The sequence below is a fragment of the Marmota marmota genome, unplaced genomic scaffold (assembly GCF_001458135.2).
Source record: "Marmota marmota marmota unplaced genomic scaffold, marMar, whole genome shotgun sequence".
Classification (NCBI taxonomy): Eukaryota; Metazoa; Chordata; class Mammalia; order Rodentia; family Sciuridae; genus Marmota; species Marmota marmota.
Window position 1 is genome coordinate 43,858,548 of NW_026000174.1, and position 13,031 is coordinate 43,871,578.

At 33.3% G+C, this 13,031-nt stretch overlaps 1 protein-coding gene and 1 non-coding gene across 2 annotated transcripts in view; both read right to left on the minus strand.

The window, feature by feature from the left end:
- The window catches only part of Cstf3 (cleavage stimulation factor subunit 3), a 79,013-nt gene that overhangs the window by 20,079 nt on the left and 45,903 nt on the right, over positions 1-13,031 (minus strand). The window contains exons 4-8 of the mRNA XM_015477745.2: positions 2,409-2,441; positions 1,683-1,780; positions 667-733; positions 531-565; positions 312-438 (exon numbers count right to left, since the gene is read on the minus strand). Coding sequence (XP_015333231.1) covers positions 312-438; positions 531-565; positions 667-733; positions 1,683-1,780; positions 2,409-2,441 — 360 coding nt within the window. The remainder of the gene's footprint in view (positions 1-311; positions 439-530; positions 566-666; positions 734-1,682; positions 1,781-2,408; positions 2,442-13,031) is intronic.
- On the minus strand, positions 1,928-2,066 carry LOC125612197. The gene has a single exon (XR_007342534.1). It is a non-coding gene; the product is annotated as a U4 spliceosomal RNA (small nuclear RNA).

The window sequence follows — 13,031 nt, forward strand, 5'->3', positions numbered from 1 at the left end:
TTTGGTTTTGGGTTTTTTTTTTTTTTTTTTTTTGTGCTGGGGATTGAACCCAGGGCCTTGTACATGCAAGGCAAACACTCTACCAACTGAGCTATATCCCCAGCCCAGGATCCCAAATTTCAAAGCTAGCCTCAGAAATGGCAAGGCACTTAGCAACTCAGTGAGACCCTGTCTCTAAATAAAATACAAAATAGGGCTGGGGAGGTGGTTCAGTGGTTGAGCATCCCCAAGTTCAATCCCCAGGACCCCTTACCCCGCAAAAAATTAAAATGGCTTAGCTTATAGCAATAAACTACTCTGGCTTAATTTACCTCTTCGTACTTATTATAGTCTCTCCAGAGTTGTTCAATATTGATCATTGGATTAACACAACCTCGTTGATAAACTCTTCGGACAGCTGTTATTCTCTGATTTTCTGCATAAGATCCAACTGCTTCCCTGAGATTGAATAAGAAATGTCATCATTATTATTACAGTTAAATCAATTGTTTATGTAAAAATGTAAATATAAAGTATAAAACTATACTTACACGCCTTTTAAAAAATTGATGTAATCTACCCAAATCTAAGAAATAAAACAAAATGTTAGTATCTTTCTTGATACTTTAAGTATATATATTTAAGGGTATAGAATTTAAGTGATATATTTAAAAATTTTAAATTTACCTGATAGGACATAATTTCCATTCCAATTTTATCCAGTGCAAAGTCATAAGCTTGAGCCATTTTTTCTCTGCAATGAATGTGAAAGACATGTTTTTTTTTTTTTTTTTAATGTGTTATCAAAATATGTCTACATTTAAAACCTAACTTCTGGACAATATAAGAATAGCACTTGAATCTTTTCTATAAACAAAAATTAAGGACATCATTGTAAGTACATAATTATTTTAAGCTTGTCATTTTTATTAATTTATGAACTATTTCCTTTGTCTACTGCTTGTGGCTATCAAAGAGAAGGCCCATGTCTTATTTATCTTTATATCCTTTAAATTGCCTAATTTTTACATAGCAGATTAAAGTGTGAAAATAATGAGATTTCTCATTAAGGAGGTAATTTATATCTAAAGATTTATTAGCTTGAAAGTAAAATTTAAGGAGAAAGAACTCAGGAAAAGATAATCAAGATATAATTCTAGTCATAGAAATAATTTGTTATATACAAAAATAATATCCAAGAAGGTCCACTATTTAGATTAAGCAAAGATGGGTAGGTAGGTGATGTTAAGTCATAATGGGGAATTAAACTACACAATCCTTGGCCTTGGATCAAGTGGCACATTGCATTGAGAGGTACCAGAGCAAGTGTGAAGATGTTTTTTAAACGTTTGACAAGCCTCTCACAATGGTCTGGTGTTGTAAATACATGGTGCTTCAATATGGAAAACCTTCTGTGATTAAATTCTCTAGAGTAAGACTAATACCAGTGGCTTTCTTTTGAAGCACTTTTCTTGATTTCTTAGAGAATCCTGAGTTTATTTTTTTGGTATTGGGGACTGAACCCAGGTCTCAATCAGAATCTCACATATTCTAGGCATGTGCTCTACCCCTGAGCTACACCCCTACCAAAAATCTTGGCTTTAAATCCTTAAGTCTCTTCTAAATGGAAGAAAGACATGATGTTAGTTTCTGTGGAACTAAATGAAAATATCTTGCATTCTTAAGATCTTGATTTTACTTACTTGTAACTTGGTAGTTTACCCTTGGTTTCCCGGACATATGAAAGATAACACTTCCATAAATCAATGTGCAAAACCTTCATAAGGCATCTCTGAAATAGCTTGAAATACAAGAAACTATTATCAGAATTCAGTTAAATAAATTTCACATATACATGAATGAAATGGAACTTAAAAAAACAATTTCAGCTTCTTTCAGAAATTTCTTCTCCTTCCTTCCTTCCTTTCCTTTTTTTTTTCTTTTCCAGTCTCCATAGAGACTGTCAAAAATTGCCAATGCTGACTACATTGCAAGTCATCTCAGTGGGATATTGGGGAAAGTTTTCAATTAGTAATAAGTACACCTTGGATAAACCTCATCAGATGATATTAAAACTGCAAAAAGCTAAGAATTTATTTTCTCATAAATAAAAGGCAAATAAAATTTCCCTCTGGTTTTCAGCTTGAACAGTTAAATCATTTTCATGTTTCTGATCAGTAGAATACAACTTTTCTTTTTTTTCTCCCCACCACCACTAAATTAAAAAAAAAAAAGATAAAGAAAATTATTCTTTTTCTTTTCCAATTTTTCTATGGTGAACATTTTAAGCATATAAAAAAGATCAATAAAGTACAATTCCTATATAATCATTACCTAGATTCAGAAACTGTCAATATTTTACCATATTTGTCTTATATATACAATCATAAATTCCAGCATAAAATACAAGTGTATTTAAAAGAACTCACCTTTTCAACCTTGTCATAATTTTTAGCTTTAATCTGAAGAGAAACAAAGATAATCATAGGATTAGCATTGTTTTTAGAGTATCAAAACACTATTTCTGGATTGTTGACTAATTTTTTGACCAGTTTTTAACCAACCTTGCAAATTCACCTCTACACTTATTGATTAATCTTGCTCTTTAATAATAACAATAGAAGTTAGACCCCAACATGGATAATTTATATAATGGATATAAATTGATTCTATAAGGATTTTCAAAGTCATCTACACTTAAACTTGTGAATATAAAATTTTGTTAAAGTCACAACACAAATACAGAAATATATACAAATAGGGCTTTATGTATCTACTGAAGACAAATTCTACTTAAAGCTTTACCTTCCCTGAATAGCTCCTACTAGAACAATTTGAACACAGCAACAAGATGATCTGCAAATCTTAACTACACTTATTTAGACACTCAGTCATTGCATTGCAGGCACTGTGCTAAGTACTGGGACTACCTCAGTGAATAAGACACATCTGCTAACATTTTTTATGGAAAAAATGAAGCAAGAAAGAGGTCATTATAAGAGATTGTGCTAAGTGCTAAGATGGGGAAAGTACAGTGTGCTACTGGAGCATTTAAGAGGAGCAAAACAACTCAAGAGTTGGGGAATTGCAAAAGATTGCCTGGAGAAACATTAAGATCTTAAGGATGAAATGGCTGCTAAACAACAGGAGTTATTCCAGGCAGGAGGAAAAACTTGCAAAGGCAAAGATTAAATACTATTAAGTTTCCCTTTCTTATCTTTTGAGTACTTTCATTAATTGTTCAATTGTTACTCTGGTAAACAAATATTTTGGTTGGTTAGAGAAATTCTGACTTGTCTTTCTCTCAAGTAGTCTAGAAAAAAATTTTCCAGCTTTCTAGCTTAAGCTGCCTCAGATGAAACAGTCTTCTTTGTTTGTTTGTTTATAACTTGTTCTTTCTCCCTGGAACTTGCAAATCTTCATTTTATTCTTCAGTTTTCATAAATTTTACACCACATGCCTTTGTTCTTTGAGGCACTTAGCCCTGAAGTCAGACCTCTTAGGTTCACATTTAGGTTTCACTTAACCTCCTTTTTCTTCATTGGAGTAAGGGAAATAGTAGTATCTATTTTTCAGGGATATTCTGAGGAGTCAATGAATTAATAAATGTGAAACCTTTACAATACTGGTAGAGTCAGTACTCAGTAATTATTTATTATTATCACTAATTCTGCTTGGAACTCAGCAAACCCTTCAAACCTATAAATTTAGGTCTTTAGCTTAAGAATTTTCTTCTTTTTAAAATCATTCTTTCCATCTGTCCCCCACCCCAGAACTCTACTATACACCTTAGTTCTCCTGGTTCTATCCTTGTTCTGTTATCTCTAAACTTTCTTTGAATTTTTGCTAATGATTTTAAAATAAACTGTCTATCAGATTTTCCAGGCTCATTTAAGTCTCCATGGGACACTCTCCTTCATTTAACCTTTTGCTCTGTTTATACTGAACTTTGAATTTTATGTTTATACATTATTTTGCTGAGGGCCTGTCCTGACATTTTTTAGTTAATATCTCTTTCTGGTGACTGAATCCTTAGATATGCAGTTATTTTTCGGTCTATCCACTGATGCTGTATTGGCAGTCCTAGCATAGTAAAGTTGACTCCTTCTCTACTGTGACAGCTGAGGAGCAGGTGTTGACAGCAAATAGGTCCTCTGCCAGGGACCCACAAAGAAATTCTGCTCAAGAGTAGGGAGGACTCACCATTTGACCCAGCTATTCCCCTTCTCGGTCTATTCCCTAAAAACCTAAAAAGAGCATGCTACAGGGACACTGCTACATCGATGTTCATAGCAGCACAATTCACAATAGCAAGACTGTGGAACCAACCTAGATGCCCTTCAATAGACGAATGGATNATAAAAAATTAAAAAAAAAAAAAAAGAGTAGGGAGGACTCAACCTGCCTCTTCTGTTCTGTTTTAGTTTCCTAGAGGACAAATGATATCAACATTACTCTGGGGTAGAAAAGCCGGGGAGCTGGAGTTGTAGCTCAGTGGTAGAATGCTTATCTAGCATGTGTGAGGCACTGGGTTCAATTTTCAACCACATATAAATAAATAAAAGAAAAGTCTATCGACAACTAATAAATAAATAAATAAATAAAATAAATAAAAGCATTTGAGGGGTCCAAATGTTAATATAAGTAAGCTTCTTAGATCTTGCACTAGGCTTTTTGCCAGCACTCTTCTTTGAGACTCCCACAGAATTTGAGGCCTTCTTGTATCCACAGTTTGGCCAAGTTCAGAGTGACAGTAAAAAGGATGAATTCAAGTTACCAGCTTTCTAAAAGCAGATGAGATTATGTACACTTCTTAAAAGTGGTCTGGAAAACCAAAATGACCCACTGGGAAAATTGGCAAAGAATATAAGTAGGCAATTCCAGAAGTAAAAATGAAAATGGTTAAAATCCATATGGCAGTAGGTACAATCTTCTAAGGGGAGAAAGACAAAATAATAGATATCATTTTATACTCATCAAGATGGTCAAAACTTTAAAGGATATTAATACTACCCAAGCTATGAAAGATAAAGAGATCTCAAACATTGCTGGGTAAAACATGAATTATCAAAGGCTTTATGAAAATAACAGCTATTCAAATAAATATATATATCTTTTAATCCATAATCTCTATCTCATTGCAATAAATTAATATTTAAACATATTTGTGCAAGATTATTTACTGCACACTTTGTAGCAGTAAAAACAATAAGATGGGTGTGGTAGTGCATGCCTATAATCCCTGTAGCTAGAAATGAGGCAGGAGGACCACAAATTTGAGATCAGCCTCAGTACCTTAGGAAGACCCTATTTCAAAATTAAAAGGGCTGGGGATGTATCTCCGTGGTAGACACTCCTGGGTTCAATCTCCAGTACAGGGAAATCATTTAATAAATCATGATGCATCATATCATGGAATATTACGTACTCACATAAAATGAATTAGAGCTATACCAGGTAATTGGGAAGGATTTTTTATAAAGTCTTACAGAAAGTAAATTTAAATGTGTATAACATAATCCATCCTTATAAAATAACAAAAATAAATCCTATGTTTATGGATGATTTTATAAACATAGAGAAAAATATGAAATTTACACAAGGTTGCAAGATCTTGGTTGGCAGTGATAAAGGTGGAAGAATTGAAGACAAGACACTGTTCTATAACTACATAACTTCATTTATGTATTTCATTAAAATTATATTTATAAATAATTTCACATTATCCCCTATACAAATGGGTCCTGTGTCCTGGTTTCAACAATTATTTCTTCAACTGATATTTGTACAACAAATGTCTAAAAAAAGACACTCTTAACTAATAGAGGCTCTTTGGCTTTTAGATGGCCATTGGTTGACACTCATTAATTCAATCAAAAATTTCATTCAAGAACTCCTCTACAGAGCCAACACTGGTGGCATTACCACAGCAGCTAAAAAAATCTCATGATTTAAAAAAACATTATTTATTGTTTTAAAATTTTAAAAAGTATGGGCTGGGGCTGGGGCTCAGCTGTAGAGCGCTCACCTCGCACGTGCGAGACCCTGGGTTCGATCCTCAGCACCACATAAAAATAAATAAGTGAAATAAAGGCATTGTGTCCAATTACAACTAAAAAATAAATATTTAAAAAAATAAATAAAAAATATGGGCTGGTTGTGGCTCAGCGGTAGGTGCTCGCCTAGCGCAGGCGAGGCCCTGGGTTCGGTCCTCAGCACCACATGAATATATAAAGATATTGTGTCTATCTACAACTAAAAAATATACGATAAATTGTGGTATAAAGGTGTATTAAGAATTGTAACGCAAATAATAATAAGAGAGCTCATGTAAAATAAATTTTGAAAAAATTTTTAAAGTATTATCAATCCAGTTTTCGTATAAATTATAGTGTGATAAAATAAAAAAATTTGATAATAATGATCAACTACTTAATCTCACTCAGCATGAGTTTTGCCACTTAGACAATGGGAATGGCACTAACATCTACTTCGAAGGGTTATTCCCAAAATTGAAAATCCAGACATTTCAGGTACTGAAAAAAAATCTTACCAATTAACAAAGCTATGAATGGGAAAAGTATAGACCTTTTATTCTGTCTCCTCAGAACAGCTACATATTCCAAGTAGCTAGAAAGAGCAATAGTTATTATAATTGGTTTCACTTGACAGCAGAGCAACGTTTATGGTCCAGATCACATTCAAATTCCATTTTGGTGAGACTTGGACAATACCATGTCTTCAGCCAGCCTATCACTAGTCCATTTCTTGTCTTTAAAAATAATTCTAATTAGTATTTACTAATGTTTATATATAACTATCTTACTTCTAAGTTAAATATCCTTAAATATATTTAGCATAGTCATGTGCATTTGTACAGGGATCCATTTTGACAGATAGCTAAAGAAAAATTCTAAGATTTTTCCATCATTTAACAGAAAATGTATTCATTGTACGCACATAATTTTGCAAAGCTTACATTGCGTATATCTTATTTATTAAAAGTATGTTGTGGGGCAGTGGGTATAGTTCAGTGGTAGAGAGCATGCTTAGCATGCTTGAGGCTCTGGGTTTGATTCTTGGTACCACATGCACCAAAAATAAATAAAAGAAAGAAAAACAGTAATATTATATAATTTTTTCATGGGAGGGACCCCTAATAAAATCATTTGGGTTGAGGATATAGTTCAAGTGGTAGAGTACTCACCTAACACGTGCAAGGACCTGTGTTTGATCTCCAGCACCACAAAAAGAAACAAACACCTTTATAGAAACTGGGGAGGTAGCACAGTGGCACAGTAGGTATTTACTAGCATGCATGAAGCCCTGGCTTCCATCCCAGCACATGTATACACACAAAAAACCCACACCAAAATACTTTAGTCTCTTAGTTGAGAACAACACTTCTTAACTTTTAATGTACAAACAATCATCTGGGTTGACTGTTAAAAAAATGTAGATTTCTGTTTTTTAAATTTTTTTTTTTAGTTGTTGATGGACCTTTATTTTATTCATTTATATGTGGTGCAGAGAATTGAGCCCAGTGCCTCACACATGTGAGGCAAGCGCTCTATCACTGAGCCATAACCCCAGCCCTAGATTTCTGTTTTTTTTTATTTTTAAAGAGAGAGAGAGAGAGAGAATTTTTTTAATATTTATTTTTTAGTTTTTCGGTGGACACAACATCTTTGTTTGTATGTGGTGCTGAGGATCGAACCCGGGCCGCAAGCATGCCAGGCGAGCGCGCTACCGCTTGAGCCACATCCCCAGCCCAAGATTTCTGTTTTTTAACAGAAATTATTCAAAGAAAGACAAAGATATCAAGGAGCTCACACTTTAGAAGCAACGATCTAGAAAATTACCAGATATTTACTTAATATTCACTAACAACAGAAGGATATTTAAAAGTGATTAGAAATATACCAAAACATAACATACATGTTAGGGTGATAAAATGATTTTTTCAAAATTTCTATAATATGAATATATAAATAATTACAAGAAAAAATTTAGGATAATCTTTTTAGAGGCATCAATCTTTAATAACTTACAGGCAAATGATAAAAAATAGTTAATAATACAGAGAACACACATGGCTTATAAAAAGGGTTGTGGATCTACAAATGTGAGGGAGAGATCTTGGTATTTTTCACACAGACAAAAAATAAAGACTATTATGACTGGGTAGGATAATTTTTAATAATTATTCTTCTAAGTATATCTTATTTTTTTGTTTGGAGTTTGTTTGTTTTGGTAATGAGTATTGCCTTAGCCTTTTTTATTTTTTGAGACAGGGTCTCGCTAAATTGCTTAGGGCCTTGCTAAGTTTTTGAGGTGAGGCTGGCCTCTAACTTGCAATTCTTCTTGCCTCAGCCTCATGAGTTGTTAGTATTACAGATGTATGACACCATAGGCTGTTTGTTTATCATAAATATTTGCTATTACTTTTTCTTTTCTTTTTGTGGTGCTGGGAATTGAACTCAGGGTCTTGTGCCTGCTAGGCAAGTGCTCTAACACTGAGCTACTTTTACCTTACAAATTAGTCATTTGAATTTTGCTAAGATATGAAAAGTTGCTATGGAAGGAAAACAAATTTTTTAAATTGCCTAATAATTACTTTTATTTTGTAGAATGGGAAGATAACTGGAATATCAAGATTAAACTTAAATTTTGATTAGATTTAAATAAGTGGTATTTGGGAGAGTAAAACAAGTATAAATTATAAACACAGATCTCTTCCTAATACTTTTGAAAACTTCAAATTTCCAGTCCTTTGTTAATTTTCACAACTATTTAAGAATTAGTTGGTCATCAGTTGTTTTGAAAAATAAAATTTGAGGAATTATTGCAACTTGCAATTTGAGGAATTAGCACAATGTGAGGAATTAATGCAATTATGATGTTCACTTATAGATAATTTAATTTTACTAAGTTTAAACTTTACAGAAAAAAAATCTTACTATACCTTTATTAATTATAGTAATATCTGTTTTTAACAATTCAGATTACCCATGCCCTTTACCTGGAATATTTTTGTATTGGAAATCTAAAGAAGCCATAGTATTGAGCTTTCAAAAATAAAATCAATTTTTCCCAGCTAATGTTAGGAACATTTCATGCTTCATTGACCATTTTATGCAATGTGAGCAGTGTAAATGCCTATAAAATTAACATCTTTCTCATCAGAGAAATAAAGCCATCTGTCAACAGGATTTGGGCAGATTTCTTCAAATTTAATGTTTTTCCTTATTCCTTGAGGGGAAAGAAAATCCCAAAACATAATTTTTTAAAGTGTGTTTTTTTTTCAATTGTCTATTATAAGGATCATTAATAAGTGTGATTAACTTGAAATGGCTCAAAAATGTGTTTGACAATTAATCCAAATCATTTAACTCTTGAAAGGATATCAAGCAAAACAAGAAAAAGTCTCTGTATATTTTGTTTACATTTTTACACAATAACCATTTGGGACAAGTCAAAGTTTGTATTTTTCCACAGTACTGAGCACACAGTAGAGGTAGGGCTGAGTTCATATGGCAGTTGTTTTAATAAATATGATGAATGAATCAGTGAATTGCAGCCCTACATTCCTGTTTCCTACAACTTTAGTATAACACATATACTCTTTATCAATTTAAATTTAGTTGAGGTACAGAAGTTATAGATTCTGCTGATTGTCCAAAAAGCTTAACTTAATCTTGAAAGCAAATGAAATCCTTGGCTGCTCTTCAACCTTTTATGCCCTGAAAATTATGCTTTGAAAGATTATAGAATATAAACATGAATTTGGAAAACAATGAAGAATGACTTTATAAGGTCTACAAGCAGGACTTTAATCACTGGAGTAGTCATAGAACAACTCCTAATTTTAAGGAAAAGTTATCAGCAAAGGAGTTTCTGCAAATAAATTCATTTAAAAATATATTTATTTTTAAATTGTAGGTAGACACAATCTTTATTTCATTTTTTATGTGGTGCTGAGGATCAAACTCAGTGCCCCCACATGCGCTAGGCGAGCACTCTGCCACTGAGCCACAACTCCAGCCCCAAATAAATTCCATTTTTATTCAACAAATAAGTATGTGCCTGCTATGCAGCAAGCTCTTCTCTAGCACTGGAGAAGCAGTGGAAGATGAGTTATATTTCATGAGGGATCAGGTCAACAACTAATAAAGATAATTTATAGCTTTTTCACATCTATTTCCTAATTTTCCCTACAAAAAATTTTAGTTTCTATAATATATGATTTTCCTAAATATAGACATAAAGGGGGATGGGGGTATAGCTCAGTGATAGTCTGCTTGCCAAGCGTGCACAAGACCCTGGATTCAATTCCAAGCACTGCAATGTGTGTGTGTGTGCTTTTCAACCTTTTATGCCCTGAAAACTATGCTTTGAAAGATTATAGAACTCTCTCTCTCTCTCTCTCTCTCTATATATATATATATATACACACACACACACACACAAATATAAATGTATACTTACATGTACATGTATGTCAACTTAGACTTAGTAGTTGGCCCAAATCTATTGATATCTCATAGATACTAAGCACTTCAAGCACATAAATGTGCCATAGAATTATTTGCCAACTATGAGTGAAAATTATTATAGGCCACTGAATTATACTGTTTGATGGTTGAAATTAAAATGTACTAAACAATAATCTGCTTATCTTTAGGTCTAGACTAAATTTGCTTTTGATTCTTTGTACTAATCATATGGTATTTCTTGAGCCAACTAAAAATTATTGGTTGTGGTCGGGAAGTGGAGCACAGTGGTAGAGTGCATGCTTTCTGTACATAGGCTATATGGGTTTGATCTCCAGCATTACATACAAAAAAGTATTTATCATTTGTTCTTAGGACTTGTAAGTGGATACAGGAATATGAACCTGAATCCCATTTAAAACCTAGTTGAAATCATAAACTAATTCTGGAACCAACACAGAACTGAATTTACTTTTAAATTGTCTCATATATGCTCCCTATAAAATTCAGAGGAAAAGGAGGACTATGTAAATTAGATAACAAAAAAAAATTTCACTGAATAGATGGAATCCAGGTCATTGTTAGAACATGTGTGTCAATGAAATAACATGAATTTCTTAAACTTTCTGTGGAATACTGAAGACATCCATGTGAGAAACAATATGTACTAGAAAAACAGGTTGGTCAACTGTGGTGAAGCTCCCTTATAGAGGACACAGAAAGCCAAGCAGAGTTAAATCTGAACACAAAAAAACCTTGATGTCACTGAGGCTTTTATGGTAGGTGATAACAATGACAAAAGTAGGGAAAGATGGTTCATCACAGTGTTTTGGGGCTGAGGGGTATACAGGTTGGAGAGAACATAGGTAGATTTTGGTGCTGTGGGATGAGGCAAGCAAGTATTAGCTTCAAGAACAGTGAAGATGCTGTTGCTGTCATCTGTGAGGAAATACTGGTCTGGGCACTGGGAAGGGACAGCAGGTAAGGAAAACCAATAATGTAAAAGAAGAAAAAAATAAGTAGATTTTTTCCCCCTATGGGAACAAAAATGAAACATGTTATGAGAGTTGCTGTAAAGTTTCTCTTTCTTTAGGTACAACTATAAATAAGGTAGGTAGAAATTGATTGAAGTCAGGAAGTAAGGGATTGTTTTCAAATAAGCATGTGTTAAAAGAAATGTTTATATATACCTAGGGCATCTAATACATAAGGAATTAAGAATATACAGACAACCAAAGACTCATTTTTTGAAATTATACATTCCCAGGCAGGACAAAGGAAGCAAACTCCAAAGAGAACTGGAGGTAAGAGGAGAAACATCTCACCTATAATAAAGAGACCTGGTGGATAATGGAATATGCCACAGGCCAAAAGGAATGAAGGTACAGAAAAGAAAAGTGGAGCTGGCAATAAGAAAGTCAATGCTCGTTTATTACAAATTTTAAAAATTGAAGCAATTCATTTTCTTAGAAGTTGAAGTTAATAACAAAACGCTGCTAATACTAGTAGCATTTATTAAATACTTTATGTGTAAGCAGTACTCAAGTTTGCATGCATAAACTCATTTAATCCTTCAGAACATTCAGATTGAGTACTATTATTCCCCATGTAAAGAAGAGAAAACTGAGGCACATGGACATATTTAGTAACTTGCCCAAGATCACACAACCAAGTTCTTAATCATCTTACCATATTACTCAAGCATACAATTTGCCTGAGGATATTCACTGAAAGAGAACTTGTAATACAGAAAATTAGGAAACAAATGACTAATAGCATAATGATTAAGGAAGTTATGCTTTGTCTAAACAATGGAATGGGTTTCCACAGACACACACACACACATACACACACCACCCCCTTAAAAGCAATGATATATAATACCAAATGGAAATAGGTTTACAATGCATTGTTTAAAAATAATTTTAAGAATATCTACTAGCCAGGAGCAGTGGTGCACACCTAAGTCCCAGCACGAGGGAGGCTGAAGCAGAGGATCACTTGAATTCAGAAGTTCAAGGCCAGCCTGGGCAACATAGCAAGACTCTTAAAAATAAATAAGTAAAATTAAATTTTTAAAGTGTATATAAAGTGAGTATATTCACACTTTTTATGTGGCTATCTAGAGTGCAAGAGACACAAATGTAGGAGGAATGCACATAAAAGAAACTATAGGCCAAGGGCAGGGGTTGTAGCTCAGAGGATGAACACTTGCCTCATATGCGTGAGGCACTGGGTTCAATCCTCAACACCACATAAAAAATAAATAAAACAAAGATATTGTGTCCATCTACAACTAACAAAACAAAACGACCCCCCAAAAAAACTATAGATCAAAACTGATTCCAGGGGAGGGTTTATCAAATTTCTGTGACATTTCCATAATAATTTTACCCAAGTGAAGAGAAACAAAAAATTTAAGAGAAAGAAAAGTTATAATAAATTCCTCTTTGTAGTATCATTACAGTTTGGACAGTAAATTACTCTTCATAATATCACTAATATTTTCCTCTGAATGTAAACATTCCCATTTCAAATCCGTTTTTAAGTGCTCTTAGA